General features: G+C 39.5%; 1 protein-coding gene across 3 annotated transcripts in view; it reads right to left on the reverse strand.

Moving 5' to 3' along the window:
* Positions 1 to 457: 457 nt before the first annotated feature.
* EIF2AK4 (eukaryotic translation initiation factor 2 alpha kinase 4) overlaps positions 458 to 16,401 on the reverse strand; it is a 114,583-nt gene continuing 98,639 nt past the window's right edge. For all 3 annotated transcript variants that reach the window (XM_044231478.1, XM_044231477.1, XM_044231479.1), the window contains 7 exons: positions 11,210 to 11,322; positions 7,386 to 7,444; positions 6,414 to 6,511; positions 4,344 to 4,412; positions 3,776 to 3,820; positions 1,230 to 1,348; positions 458 to 698 (listed from right to left, as the gene is read on the reverse strand). In XM_044231478.1, the coding sequence (XP_044087413.1) occupies positions 641 to 698; positions 1,230 to 1,348; positions 3,776 to 3,820; positions 4,344 to 4,412; positions 6,414 to 6,511; positions 7,386 to 7,444; positions 11,210 to 11,322 (561 nt within the window). In that variant the 3' untranslated portion in view covers positions 458 to 640. The remainder of the gene's footprint in view (positions 699 to 1,229; positions 1,349 to 3,775; positions 3,821 to 4,343; positions 4,413 to 6,413; positions 6,512 to 7,385; positions 7,445 to 11,209; positions 11,323 to 16,401) is intronic.

Consider the following 16,401-nt stretch of genomic DNA (forward strand, 5'->3'; position numbering starts at 1 on the left):
CTGTCCACTGAGTCAAAGATCTTTAACACTTCATATAGGGCTGATTTAGTGGTCATGAGTTTCTTTAACTTTTATTTGTCTGAGAAACTCTGTATCTCTTCTCTTCTGAGTGTTAGGTTTGCTGGATAGATTATTTTTGGCTGCAGGCTTTTTTCTTTCAGCCATTTGAATTTATCATGGCACTCCTTTCTGCTGAAAGTTTCTGCTGAGATATTAGCTGATAGCCTTACAGGGTTTCCCTGTAGTAACTGTTTTTTCTTGCTACTTTAAAATTCTCTTCACTACTACTTTTTGCTGCTTTAATTACTGTGTGTCTTGATTTGGACCTTTGGGGTTGATTTATTGGGGGTGGCTTGGGCACTTCCTTAGTCATTAGAATTAAGGGGAAAAAACAGGGCTATTTTGTGTTCTAGTGCCACAAAGCCTTCAGTGTTAACAGATCTGCAACTCAAAAGCAGCAGGTATATGAAAGCATTTATTATATTAAAAAAGATAAATTTATATATTACATATGAAAAACTTACAAAGCTCAACTTTGTAGGGCAGCTTCTTACAATGTAAAGTTAAAATTACAATGAGTGTACAACATTTCATAGGATAAGCTCCTGTCTTAGAACAAGATAATGACCATTCTTTAGGATTAAAATAAGATTCGGTAGTAGTCGTCTCTGTAGCTGTACAGGAATAATACAGATACCCTGTAAAAGAGAAAAGGTAGGATCAATATAATGGATGAAGAACAAACTTAAAATTTTTTAGAACACTTAACTGTAAGTTTTGTTTAAAAAAAAGATGGAAGGCTAGTGATTAAAAAAATGATATGTTACAGAAGCTTTGAGTGGCATGGGTCTGTATGTAAGGCCCTACATAAAACACTTCACAGGTTTTCTTGTTGCCTTTTAAGCAGATGGTAACATGAATGACTGGCATTCCCACGTGAGGACCTACAGCAAAGCAGTCACAGCAGTTCCCTTTAATGTAGACACTGCTAGAAGTTGCCTGGGTGATGAAAATTGTAATTGGGACAGCTACTCCTGGCAGTACTGTGTTTTGTTATTGACAAATTGTGACTGTGATTGCAGTCCTGAACAAGATTTACTGATTATCAGGTGCAGTTCTAACAATGATTTATCAGCCATCAACCCTCAACAAGACAATAAAATGTGTCACTTTAAATCCCTTGAGTTTTAACCCATACTGAAACCTGTAATACCTTAGCAATAACTTACTTTTTTTCCACTTTGATGTTATAAATTTCATCACAGACTAATTTGAGGTATCTCTGCTTTGGCAGGCGTGACAGCAGCTGCTTCACAGTTGTGTTAAATGCCTGTTCATCAGCATCCCACTAGGAAAAATAGATAAGACTTAATACAGCTACTAACGTTTATTAACTGGCTTTTCCTGGGTCACTGACGAAATGCCACTGCCATTCCCCCTTTAAGTGTACTGAAAAAAATACCAGTTATAGACAGAACCAGTGGGGCGACTGCTGGGGTTCTTCCTTTGAAGCATCAATTTTCTTTACAGGATTCCTTATTGGATCCCAATTAGCTCATTGCTTCAGCCACAGTGTGCTACTGTATCTTTAGACCAGTTATTTCTGCCCATTTATTTTGTGGAAAACGGAAGTACCACCTCTGTGCACCTCCATCTGAGTGGATCATAAAGTAGTAATTGCAAGCACAGTGGCATATATGCCCATTTATAAGATGACATCAGAAGGTGTATGAAATGTCAGTTCTGGAGCAAATCTGACTAAATGCTCCAGATAAGCAAAAAAGGTATTTAATAGGATATTAAAAAAAATCATCTATAGCTGTGATTGTAATTCATTATCTTTGCTATTAAGAATACTTACTCAGATTTTTTAAAGTTACTAGGCTATTTGATAAGAAGGTTACCCACTAAAAACTTCTTAAATCCATTATGGTTAACATACAGTATCATTAGTTTCAGCTGTACAATAGAGTGATTCAACAGTTTTGTACATTACTCCATATTCATCATGAGAAGTGTACTCCTTAATCCCCATCACCTATTTTACCCATCCCCCCCTCTAAATTATAGAGTTTAGTCTCTATAATTAAGAGTGTTTCTTGGTTTGTCTTTTTTTCTTTGCTCATTTTCTTTGTTTCTTAAAATCCACATAAAAGGGGAATCATTTGATATTTGTCTTTCTCTGGTTTATTCCACTTAGCATTCTGCTCTCTCGCTTTATCCATTTTGTTGCAAATGGCACGATTTCATTTTTTTTTTTTTAATGGCTGAATTTTCCATTATGTTCTGTGCGCGCGCACACACACACACCCACCCATCCCCCCACATCTTTATCATTCATTTATCGGTAGACATTCGGCTGCTTCTGTAATTAGGCTATTGTAAATAAAGCTGCTATAAACATAGGGGTGCATGTATCTCTTTGAATTAGTGTTTTGTATTTTTTGGATAAAAACCTAGTATTGCATTTACTGGATTGCAGAGTAGCTCCATTTTTAACTTTCTTTTTTTTAAGATTTTATTTGACGGAGGCGGGGAGCACACACAGGGGGAGCAGCAGGCAGAGGGACCAGGAGAAGCAGGCTCCCCATTGAGCAGGGATCCTGATGCAGGGCTCAGTCTCAGGGCTATGACCTGAGCTGAAGGCAGATGCTTAACGGACTGAGCCACCTAGGCGCCCCATTTTTAACTTTCCAGTTTGTATTCCTACCAACTGCATTAGGGTTCCTATTTCTCCACATCCTCTCCAACACTTGTTGTTTCTTGCCTTGTTAATTTTAGCCATTCTAACATATATGAAGAGATATCCCACTGTAGTTTTAGTTTGTATCTCCCTGATGTAAAGATGTTGAACATCTTTACATCTGTCTGTTGGCCATCTGTATTTATTCTTTGGAAGAACGTCCATGTATTCTGCCCATTTTTAAATTGGATTATTTGTTTTCTGTGCTACCCATAAAAGTTTTAAATATATATAATGACCTAACTTAATTTTTACAAAAATATCTTCCATGTAGTTCTAGTTCTATATATCCTTCCCTAGTTGAAATGAAGGTCTGAGGCAGCATTGTATGGTGGTTAGGAATATAGATTCCCATAGCCTAAGTTCAAATCTTGGCTCTGTTAGCATTACTAGTAGGTTAACCTTGAACAAGATACTTAATATCTCTTCTTCCATTCTCCATAAAATGTAAAATCCTTCTGCTTCTGTTTGTTTATGTAATGGGGATAACAGTACCTACTTCTTGAGCTTGTTATGGTTAAATGAATTAATATTTGAAAAATGCTTAGAGTAAGGCCTGCCAGAGCCTGACACAAAGTAAATGTGTAAGATGTTAATCTCTAAAATTTAAGTCACTAGAAAATTATGATTCTCTCAAAATCTGATTTAGTTGTTTAGTAATATCTATGTCACATAAAAGGAACAATGTTAAGTAAATTTCTGGAACTGCTCAAAAAATATCTAGTATCACTAAGAAAGTAATGCCATTTTCTTTCTTTCTTAAGATTTTATTTATTTATTTTAAAGACAGACATCACAAGTAGGCAGAGAGGCAGAGAGAGAGAGAAAGGGCAGCAGGCTCCCTGCTGAGCAGAGAGCCTGATGCGGGGCTCGATCCAAGGACCCTGGGATCATGACCTGAGCCGAAGGCAGAGGCTTTAATCCATGAGCCACCCAGGCGCCCAGTAATGCCATTTTCAGCTGTTTTGGCAAAATAATAGCAAAGCTTCGGAGTTTTAAAGGCCACAATGCACAAGAATTCATCTTGCTTACCTCTAATGATAAAAACTGTAAGATTGTTTCTTTGGGAAGATCCACCTGTTAATACACAAAAATGTCATCTGTCAGGGGACCCTAGGCAGCACATACTGACTTGTCACAATGGTGTCACTTTGGATGGAGCAACATGAATCAGGCTTACATAATCTGGGATGCTACTGTGCTGTATCAAATCAAGCACATATAAATCAACCATTGAGTAGTAAGATGTCAGCACTGGCTAACAGATACCCCCAGTCCTCACAGTACACCCCAAAGGCTTCATGCTGCTGCCTATACTCCGTGTGTTAATAAAGGCAAAGGTCTGAAACATTTTAGAAAAATCGTGATTCTTGTTTTTACTTCCCCTGCACCCCCATCTTCCAGATGAAGAATACAGGACAAACACAAAACCTTCCATTTTCTCCCCAGTTTTTACAGATTTAGATTACATGCGGTTCACATCAGTGATGAAAGGCCTGCATCCCCAAACTGTGCGTGGGGAGCAAAAATGCCCTGACCTCTGAGAAATTACTTTGATGACAGGGACACAGGCAGCTTTCAAAACGTTAGAGCAACTTACAGCCAAAATTTCAATTTCACTGCTTTTCTGATGTAAGTTGGCAAGGGAGGTCTGAAGTCGTGTTTGTACCTAAACAAGAAGACATGTCAGAATTCAGAGCCTGTCAACACAAATCATTGTTCTTGCCATTTTATTTCCTATTGTAGTAAACAACCACGAGGAACAAACTAAGGCCTAGCGGGGCTTCCAAAGATTATCTACGGACTTGGAAAGATGAATGCCCAGCCTATCTGGATCTCGGGACAACTGAGATTTTATAGTTTTTTTTTTTTTTTTTTTAGATTTGTAATTGACAGCAAGAGAAGGAACACAAGCAGGGAGGAGTGGTAGAGAGAGAAGGCAGGCTTCCTGCCCAGCAGGGAGCCCAATGCAGGGCTCTATCCCAGGACCCTGGGATCATGACCTGAGCCAAAGGCAGCTGTTTAACAACTGAGCCCCCCAGGCACCCCCTAAAGCCTGTTTTGATAATAATCCACTTACTTATTTCTTTATAACTTTGAAATGACCCCTAGAAGCTCAGGGCATTGAAACTGCATGTGGAAGTAAGGGGATTTGGGTATTAAGCTAAATTTGGAAAAAGGGGAAGATGATAGCAATAAGGACATGGAACTGAAATATGGTAGGGTATGAGCATAGAACAAAGATGTGAAAATGAGTTGCCGGTCCACTACACTGAGAAACAGCTAAGAGTGCGATATAAAAGTGAGGGAACTTAATCTTTTCTATTTTGATCTAGTCATTTTTTTTTAAAGATTTTTTTATTTGAAGACAAACCATAAGAGACTCTTAAAGTGAGGGTTGCTAGGGGGATATGGAAGGCAGGGATAGGGCAGCTGGGTTATGGACATTGGGGAGGGTATGGACTATGGTGAGTGCTGTGAAATGTGTAAGCCTGATGGTCCACAGACCTGTACCCCTGGGGCAAATAATACATTATATGTTAATTAAAAAAAGTATGAGAGAACGAGTATGAGCAAGCAGAGAGGCTGAAAGAAAGAGAAGGAGACTCCACTGTGAGCATGGTGCCCGACTTGGGGCTTGATCTCACAATGCTTAGATCATGACTTGACCTGAAATCAAGAGTCAGAAAACTTAACTGAGCCACCCAAGTGCCCCTCTAATCATATTTCTAAATAATGACTGCTCTCTAGTACCCACTTCCCAAGTGAGGCCAGTCTCCTGACTTAGCTCATTAACCGGAGGACTGCCCTATCTGTCCTCCCCACCTATTTAAATACTTCAGGGATTCCCTGCTCCAGGAAGCCTTCATCTACCTTCCAAGCAGACACCCATCTCTACAATGTTTCCATGTCCAACACTCACTTTCAGTGTTTCTAATTCAGCATTCTGTTACTTCTCTTTTGTTGTTCTCTAAGTATATAATGCCTGTGCTTCTAAGGTTACAAACTCTTTGAGGATTGGGGTCATGCCATGTCTTTTAAATTTTATGCAGCATTTCACACAGAATCAGGCAGATAGCAAATACCAAAAACATGTATGCAGTGAGAAACCTGCTTAAAGTCTTGGAATATCTCTTCTGCTTTGTTACTTCCTTTTTTTTTTTTCCCAATAAATATTTTATTTACTTATATATTTGTCAGAAAGAGTGCACAAGCGGGGGGAGCAATGGGCAGAGAGAGAAACAGCCTCCCTCCTAAGCAAGCAGCCCAATGTGGGACTCTACCCCAGGATCTGGATCTGGGCCGAAGGCAGACACTCAACCAACTGAGCCAGCCAGGCATCCCTGCTCTGTTACTTAGAACAGAAACAAAGCAACCCCATCTGTCATTAGATCCAAATCACAAAGTCTTTGTTTAGATCAAGTAATTCTGACAGTGCTTCTAGTGACGATACTCGTAGGTGCCTATAATGTACATGGATGCCTCTTCGGGAGGACAAATGGAGCAGAATCCTAACACCAGAGAGATGCCTTGTTGATGAAATTTTCAGAAGCTACCAAGTTAAGGAAGTGCGAAGAAAACTCTTTCCAGGAAACCATTTCTTATCGTCCTTTCCAGTTTTCTTCCTCCTTTGTAGTTTACATTAGAAAGCTGAGGAAAGTATATGTACCTGAGTTTCATATCGCCTCCGAGTGCTGGCTGACAGCTTCTCTGGGGCTATCACACTCACAATGGGGACAACTGCAGCTCCATGGATTTCAAACAAACCTGAAACAGAGTTGCCAAATTTATGGTCTTATCTGGTCCCACTTTCTGTAACACACCACAGAGATGGCAGAGATAGAGGAATACCACCCTAGTGTGATTCTATGGGCTAGATTTCTATCTAGGCTTTGTTTTCCATCTCTGCAACTAGCTGCTCGTGACCTGGAGGAACCCAGAACCCTAACCCCCAGCAGTTTCAGTGCTTCTGTCAAGATTCCCAGCCTTCTCTCAGGTAGGAGTGGGAGCAGAAAATGACAAAGACGTAGGGATTCTATACAAGTCCCCCAAACCTCATGAACCTAAAGCAAAAATAAAATAAAATAAAATAAAACTTACTATCTCTCAAACTCTAATACTTTAAATTCCTCAAAGTATTTGAAATCTAACAGTGGCAGAAAGTCAGTGCTAACAAACCAAAAAGATCCAGTTCTTTGTTAAAAGACAAATATGTCTTCCTGTGGACATAACTGGGACATTTCTTTTTCAGTAAGACTAGCAGATGTGATGAAACTAAAGACTTAACTATCACCACTGTTTCCTCTTGGCTTTCAATCTTATGTGTGGGGAAAATTCCCAGGAAAATTAACCACATTTAATTTGTATAGTAAACTGAGTCAAAGGGAGATTAAACCGGTTGTGAAAATAAGGCAGGAAGACAGAGCTGTACTGCAATTAGAGTAATCACTAAACTCCTAGTCCTCTTCTATCTAGGATGTGAGTTTTAAAGCATAGAGAGAAATTCCATTTGGTACAATTAATTGTATCTGTTACTTTAAAGATATATTTCTGATGCAACAAGGAGTTAGAGCAGCAAACACACACACACACACACACACACACACAGCATTATTATGTTTAGATTATAATTAGTCAATACCTGAAGCATTAGAAAAGGACCCCTTCAGATTTTGCACTGCAAGATTATCAGAAGCTTCTCTAAAAACAAGCAAAAAAAAAAAAAAAAAAAACAATTAGAAAACAGTCAGTAGAGCAACACAAGATAACTTAAAGTGAGCCATTTTTTCCTATTCAATGTAGAAATTAAATATTGGTTATTAGTGGGAGAAATAAAATTTGAACTTAATTATGCTTTTGGTCAGGAGCCATTAAGAATTACAAAGGATGTCATTTCAAATTAAATGCCCAAAGACAACATTTGGATTTATTCAGCTATGTTTGAAATGCTAGCTCAACATAAGAGGCTAATTTCAATGAACTATAATGGGTGTTCTTTCCGCTCTGCTCACAATACAAGGAAATATTAGCATTGGCATGCCCCACCTTTATTATGGCAGCAACCTTGGTGATCACCCACAAGAGAACATTTAGTAACTGGAGATTCTTTCAAAAGCTGTGAATGGATATTTCTTTAAAGATTGAATTAGCTTACAGCCTTTGAGAGACACAATAGCACTCTATCTTGGGAAAACAGGGAAGTAATCATGCACATGGAAGAGAGATCTTAAACTTTTCCCTGCTAAAACTGAATCCCATCTGGGCCTTTTAAGTGTCTTAATAATGTTTGTACTATTAATTTAGTTGAGTATTTTATGTTTTCTCTTCTAAACCTCTACCTTTTTTGGAGGTCAGTAATCCTAATACCTGTTACTTCTAGAACATTTTATTTCCTCAGAAAAAGCCTGACAGTGAATTTATTCAGGCTAGGTGCAGATGGGAAGGAGCCTGGGGTGAGGGAGGGAGAAGAAAGTAAGAACGTTTATTTTATATAAGCCAAGGTTTTTCATGTTGGCACTATGGCATTTGGGGCCAGATAATTTTTGGGTGGGGGTATTGGGGGGGGTCACTCATGTGCACTATAGGATGATTAGCAGTATCCCTGGTCTCTACTAGATACTAGTAGCACCCCCAGTTCTAACTACCCAAAATACCTGCAAACAGTGCCAAATGTCCCCCGATTAAGAATCATTGATACAAGCAAAATAAAAGTATTGTTGATTATAAGCATATATAAAAATTATGTAAATAGTAAATAAGCATATATAGTATAAAAATATAAAGCAAATACATTTTTAAAAGTTGTACATTTATAGAAAATTATAGAAATTTAAAGAAAATTAAGATCCCTTGTAATCCCACTAACCAGAACTATAGTTATTTCTGGTTAAAAATAGTTAAAAATGGGGGGTGGGCACCTGGGTGGCTTAGTCAGTTAAGCATCTGCCTTCAGCTCAGGTCATGATCCCAGGGTCCTGGGAACAAGCCCCGCATCGGGTTCTCTGCTCAGTGGGGAGTCTGCTTCTCCCTCTCACTCTCTCTCTGTGCTCTCTCTCAAATAAATAAAAATCTTTTAAAAAATCTGATATATCATTCCAGACAGTAGGCTATGTATTTTGGTTGAAAAAACCAGGATTATTTATCTTACCTGTGGACAGATTTCAATAATAAATTCAGCTATGTAAGAATCTTTTTTTTTTTTTAAAGTAAATTCTACACCCAATGTGGCCCTTGAACTCATGACCCTGAGATCAAGAGCTACATGCGCTAGTGATAGAGCCAGCCAGGCACCCCTAGAATCATGTTTTTTTTTTTTTTTTTTTTTAAAGATTTTATTTATTTATTTGACAGAGAGAGATTACAAGTAGCCAGAGAGGCAGGCAGAGAGAGAGAGAGGAGGAAGCAGGCTCCCTGCAGAGCAGAGAGCCCGATGCGGGACTCGATCCCAGGACCCTGAGATCATGACCTGAGCCGAAGGCAGCGGCTTAACCCACTGAGCCACCCAGGCGCCCTAGAATCATGTTTTTTAAAGGCCATACACCATTTCATTGTATTTACTATAATCCAAACAATTTTCTACCCATCAGTGTTATAATACTGTTAGAGATTCTCCAAGTGTTGTCTAGGGAGCTCTGAAGTTCCTGAGGTCCTTGCACAGGTCTGCAAGGTCAAAACAATTTTCACCATAATATAAAATGTTATTTATTTATTTATTTTTTTTTTAAAGATTTTATTTATTTATTTGACAGAGAGAGATCACAAGTAGGCAGAGAGAGAAAGAGAGAGAGGAAAGCAGGCTCTCTGCTCAGCAGAGAGCCCGATGCGGGACTCGATCCCAGGACTCTGGGATCATGACCTGAGCCGAAGGCAGCGGCTTAACCCACTGAGCCACCCAGGCGCCCCGTTATTTATCTTTTTTTACAGATTTAAAAAGCCTCTTCCAAACCTCTACCTTTTTTGGGTCATCCTTTCACAAATGTGTTATGGAATTTTCCAGAGACTGTATGATGGATGATAGTAAAGCAGACTGAATGCAGACGCAGATAGTGACAATCTAGTTTTTTTCTACTGAAGTGTTAAGGAAATTACAAAAATGTAGAACAATGCATTATTTGTAAAATGTCAAATTGTCACTCTTCCAACATTTTTGTTTTGGAAACTGGATTTATTTATTTATTTATCTATTAAAAAGATTATTTATTTATTTGACAGAGAGAGAGAGAGAGAGATCACAAGTAGGCAGAGAGGCAGGCAGAGAGAGAGAGAGAGGAGGAAGCAGGCTCCCTGCCAAGCAGAGAGCCCGATGCGGGACTCGATCCCAGGACCCTGAGACCATGACCTGAGCCTAAGGCAGCGGCTTAACCCACTGAGCCACCCAGGTGCCCGAAAATGGATTTATTTTATTTTCTTAAAGATTTTTAACTTATTTGTGTGTGTGAGAGAGAGAACACATATGGGGGGGGAGGGGCAGAGGGAGAGGAAGAAGCAGATTCCCCACTGAGCAGGACAGGCTGGATTCCAGGACCCCAAGATCATGACTGGAGCTGAAGGCCAACACGTAACTGACTTGAGCTACCCAGGTGCCTCGAGTTTACTGTTATTTTCAAATAAGTATTTTTAAAAATGTTTTAATTTCTAAAAAATTACTGATAGATATAACCCATATAAACAAAGTTCTTTGGTGTCCTCAAATAATTGGTAAGGGTATAAAGTGGTTCTGAGACCAAAGAAATTGAAACTGTTATTAAACAATGTCTCGCTAGGCATCTTTGTATGTACCCTCATGGAATAATTTTTACTATAAATTCCTAAAAGTAGAATTATTGGGCATTTCTTTTTAATTTTTAGTTTTAAAGCAATTTTAACTCTGTTAAATTCCTATCCAGAGAGTTGAAACAATTTCTATTTTCATCTTGAGTATATGACGTTCTCCCAGGATATATTAGGTCTTTCAAATACTTTGACATAACACTACCAAAATGAACTGATTAAAAAGCCAAATAGGATAATTTTGGCCCCTTGGGCCTTTCAAACTGATAAAAGATTCTGATATGCTATGAAGAACAAACCCTGAAACTATGATTAGTCTTATGCAGGGGTTACGTATTTAAACTGCTGAGCTATTCAAAAGCAACAGAATGATGCATTAAAAGTTATTTTGAGGGGCGCCTGGGTGGCTCAGTGGGTTAAGCCGCTGCCTTCGGCTCGGGTCATGATCTCAGGGTCCTGGGATCGAGTCCCACATCGGGCTCTCTGCTCGGCGGGAAGCCTGCTTCCTCCTCTCTCTCTGCCTGCCTCTCTGCCTACTTGTGATCTCTCTCTGTCAGATAAACAAATAAAAATCTTAAAAAAAAAAAAAAAGTTATTTTGATGTATCTTTTTTCCCAAAAGGATCAAACTGATGTTTAAGATAAAGGTACAGAAGTTCTACAGGTAGTCACAGCTGGTTTTCTGGGCGTTTGTTACCTGATAGTTCTTTCATCACTGACTTTAGTTCTGAGTTTCTGCAAAACGTGGTCTATAAGATCAGACTCCTGCACATGTTTCTCTGTTTGCCTTTCCTTCTCAAAAGATTTAACCTTAAAAAGAATAAAACAGAACCATCAATTTCTGAAGCCAACAGGCTGAATCAGAGTACAAAACTAAGTCAACATTTCAGGTTGGTGGTTCTAACCAGGGGCAATTTTGCTCATCACAGGGCATTTGGCAATGTTTGGAGAGCTTTCTTGTTGTGATAGCTATAGGGGGTGTTACCAGCATCTCATGGGTAGAGGCCTGGGGTGCTGCTCAACTTCTTATAGTGCCTAGGACAGCAGCCCCCACAATTATCTGGCCCCAAATGTCACTGTGGCTGTTGAGAAACTCTGGTATAGAGAAGAAAAGCTTATCACTAATGATTGGATTTTTTAAAAGGCCAAGACTAACCAGCTCCTATTTCATTTAATTCTTCCACATTATTTTCTCCTTAAACATCCCATGGCCAGTCACCGGTTTCCAGAGTACTCCCCCTTCTCCATTCCAAATTCAAGTGCTATCATCCACTTCTATGGTATCTGTTCTTTCATCTTCACTCCATGGCCAGCACTCAATCTTGGCTTCAAGCAGCCTTATATTCTTCCCACTCTATTTTCCTCTCACTCCGTTCCATGCTACACACCACCCCTGCATATTAATTTTCCTCACATAGCACTCTGATGTCCCCTTCTGTCCAAAACACATTCTGGCTCCCCACTCGCTGCTACGTAAAGTCCAAATTCCTCGGTTGGCAGTTTGTTCTCTAGGAGCTAGCTAAAACCATTCTCTCCTGCTGAAGTATCCTTCTTTGCACCCAGAATAGACTTAACTCAGGGTAATTCCTACAGTAGTTTTCTATTGGCCTCCCTCTTGACTTCGGAACAGGCTATTCGAAGAATTACCACTACCTTTGCCATTCCTTCTGCCTAAAAGTTCCTATCAGCACCTATCTCTATTCTGCCCATTCACGAGGGTTCTCCATAAACCCCACCTCCACCCTGAAGACTTCCCTGCTACCTCTGAGGAAATCTCCCAGACTGTTAAACCCTCAGAGAACTTGCACTGTAGGACTCTCATGGCATTTAGCATTTTCTAACTCATAATCATGAATGATTGTGTTATGTTTCCTACCAGATTATAGGATCCTTGACAGCAGGGCCTGACGCTTTAGTGTCCCTGTATCCTTTAGGATCTTAAATTGTATCCCTCCCACACTGTGAACACTTAAAATGCACTTGCTGACTGGATGAATGAACTGATGTCTTGCCCTTCAAGTATGAAGATGACACAAGATTCAAAAGAGAGACTGGATGAAACAATGTGCTAGAATGAACAAGATCACATTTAACGGAGATAAATATGAAGTCCTATAATTAAAGCCCTCATTGTAGTTGGTCAGCCAGACATGTGGTAATTGTGAAAGGGCCAATGGGTTTTAGTTGCTAAGTTCAGTACAAGCCAAAGAGCCACATGGTTGCTAAGAGTTAAGTAGTAAGCTGTATGAGGAGAAATACAGTATCTGGGTCGAGGGGTCAGAGAGCATTCTCATTTAGTCAGAATCTGCTAGAATTCTCTGCAGAATTCTAGTGCCACATTTGAAGACAGACATTGACAAGGAATGTCCAGAGGAGGTTAACTAGGAGGGTCAAGAAGTTGGGAAATCATGTTAAGAGGAATGGCTTAAATAACCAGAATGTCTGAACCAGAAAGAGGGCAGAGAGACACGGCAGTGGTCTCCTACAATTTATTTGAAGATAGCTGAGAGGATGAAAAATTAGACTTACTATGCTGACTACTCCAGAAGGAGAAGAATTAAGACCACAGAGTATAAATTTTGGGAAGGAGACTGAGTTAAGTTTTTAAAATTCGCTAATCATTATAGCAGTGTGTTCTGGCACAAATTACCCAGCAGAGGCTTGATGGCAATCACTGCTCTGGAAGAGGCCTGATCAGTAGTTCTTAGGGTCATTTACGATTTTATGACTAATAAGCAGACTAATAGTGGGGACTTCCAAATCTTAAAGGAATAACTACTACAAGAATTGCCTTCCTTAAACAATTAGAAAGTCAGACAAAACACATAAAACAATGGTTTCTCAGACCTTAGATAACAAGCCGTGAGAACTATCTTTCAAGAGAAGGGAAAAAAAGTGAGTGCCGTATCCGTGCCCCTTTACTGTGATGAAGAAGCCTGCAGACTGCAGCACAGGAACATGGAACCCAAAAAGACCCGGAGCCTTGCCCAGGTGGGGAGACAGTTTAGGTAGACCCAGACGGCTAGAGATTGTAAGGCAGAGGACTGAAGAGAAGAGTGCTCCACACTCAGAGAAAGAACAATTTCTGAAGCTCTGCGGAGCAGTCCCTCAATTCTTGCCAGAGAACTGATCTGGGCATTAGTGAAAGAAAACTCTCTGAGACTGGGGCAACAACCATCAGAAATGAGTAGGCAGAGTAATTTCTGGAATTCATAGGGCTGGGAAGAGTTGTTACTCTTATCAGGGTAGAAGACCTCAGAATACACAGACAGAATCCTCCTAAGGGTATTGCTTTGTAACAATGGGGCTAACTCAGGCTTAGACCAACAGTTGCCCTGGATCTGCCCTAACAATGTATAAAATGAAGCCTGGAAAACATCAAGCAATTCAAGAATTTTAACTACACCCCAGAATAAAGCCCAACAGTATTTATAGGGACATAAAACCTAGCATCCAGGAATGTCTAACAACCAATCAGAAATTACTGGCAGGAGGGTTTGGGTGGCTCAGTCAGTTAAGCATCTGCCTTTGATTCAGGTCATGATTCCAGGGTCCTGGGATCTAGCTCTGTGTCAGGCTCCCAGCTCAGTGGGGAATCTGCTTCTCCCTTTCCTCTCCCTCTGCATGCAGCTCCCCCTGCTTATTCTCTCTTTCTCTATCAAATAAATAAATAAAATCTTAAAAAAAATTTACTGGCATGCAAAGTGGTATGAAAATATGACTCATAACCTGAAGAAATGATAGAAACAGACTGAGAAGTGTCAGAAATGATGGAATTAGTAGGCAAGCACCTTAAAACAACTATTTTTGGGGAAGATTTTAAGTGTCTCTACACTCAACATGGGGCTTACACTCACAATCCCAAGATCAAAAGTCACATGCTCTACTGATTGAGCCAGCTAAGTGCCCCTAAAATGACTATTCTAAATTTTAAGAGTCCTACAAGGAAAAGAAGGAACAGAAAAATACTTGAAGAAATAATGTCTGAAATTTTTCTAAAAATTTAAAAATGTATTTATCTGACACAGAGAGAAAGAGCACAAGCAGGGGGAAAGGCAGAGGGAGATTCAGGCTCCCCACCGAGAAGGGAGCCTGACGGTGGGGAGCCTGATGTGGGACTTGATCCTGGGACCCTGGGATCATAACCTGAGCCCAAGGCAGATGCTTAACCAACTGAGCCAACAGGCGCTCCTGAAGAATTTCGAAACTTTATGAAAACTATGAGTCTACTGTTCAAAGAAGTACTAGCTATGAATACCAGGTATTTAAATATAGAGAATACCACATTGAAGTATATCATATTCAAATTGTAGAAAATCAATGACAGAAGAAAATCTTAGAAGGTGCCAGAAAATAAAGGAAGATCATATAGAGTATCAAACCAGACTTTTAACAGAAACTATCATCATGTCAGAAGACAATAAAACACATCTTCAACATGCAAAAAGAAAAAATGTAAATCCTGAATTTTATATCTAGCAAAAATATCTTTCAAAAGATATTTGCAAGGGTTGGCTGGGCATTGACTCTTGGTTTTGGCTCAGGTCATGATCTCAGGGTTGGGGATTGAGCTTTGTGTGGGGCTCCACAGTCAGCAGTTGCTTGAGATTCTCTCCCTTTCCCTCAGTCCCTCCTCCTGCTTGCTCACTCTCTAAAATAAATGATTTTTTTAAAAAAGATTTTATTTATTTGTCAGAGAGAGAGAGAGCACAAGCATGGGGAGCAACAGGCAGAGAGGGAGCCCAATAGAGGGCTCAATCCCAAGACCCCGGGATCATGACCCGAGCCAAAGGCAGGTGCTTAACCAACTGAGCCATCCAGGCATCCCTAAAATAAATAAATCTTAAAAAAAAAAAAAAAAGGTAAAATGAAGACTTTCTCAGACCAATAACCACTGAGAAAACTCATGACCAGCAGACCTGCACAGACTAGAAATATTAAAGGAAATTCTTCAGGCAGAAGTAAAACGAAATCAGAATGATATCTGCCTCAACAAAGGAATCAACAGTTCCAGAGATGGCAAATATAAAGGACATTTCCCCCCTTACTTTAAAAACCTCTTTAAAAAAATAACTAATTAAAGCTGAAATAAAAATAATGTATTGTGGAGTTTTAACATCCACTATGTTATGTGCAACAATAGCACAAAGAATGAGAGAAGGGAAATGGAAGTATTCTGTTGTAAGGTTCTTACACTGTATGTAAAACACATATATTGTATTTTGAAGGTGGAACGTATTAAGTTAAAAGTGTATACTGTAAACCCTAAGAAGTCACCAAAAAATTTCACCAAAAACAGGAGTAATGGTTAGCAAACCGATAGTAGAGATCTAAAAAGAAGGTGTGAAAAGAAAATGGAAAAAAGAACAGATGGAATAATTAGAAAACAAATAGTAAAATGGTAGACCTAAACCCAGCCATTGCAATAACTGCATTACATATAAATGGTCTAAAAGAGGGGGACTGTCTGGGTAGATCAAAAAAGCAAAACCAGAAAATACTGAGTGTCTCTAAGAACCCACTTTCACATGACATGCAAACACCAATTGAAAGACCTCAGAGAACAAGAAATATTATCAGGGATAAAGAAAAACATTTCAGGGCGCCTGGATGGCTCAGTGGGTTAAGCCTCTGCTTTCGGCTCAGGTCATGATCTCAGCATCCTGGGATCGAGCCCCACATCAGGCTCTCAGCTCAGCAGAGAGCTTGCTTCCCCCACTCTGCCTGACTCTGCCTGCTTGTGATCTCTCTCTCTGTCAAATAAATAAATAAAATCTTTAAAAAGAAATAAAGAAGAACATTTCATAACAACAAAGAGGTCAATTCATCAAACAGGTATAAAATTCTAAATGTGTATTCACCAAATAACAGAGCTTCAAAATGCACGAA

The sequence above is a fragment of the Neovison vison genome, chromosome 13, assembly GCF_020171115.1.
Source record: "Neovison vison isolate M4711 chromosome 13, ASM_NN_V1, whole genome shotgun sequence".
Classification (NCBI taxonomy): domain Eukaryota; kingdom Metazoa; phylum Chordata; class Mammalia; order Carnivora; family Mustelidae; genus Neogale; species Neogale vison.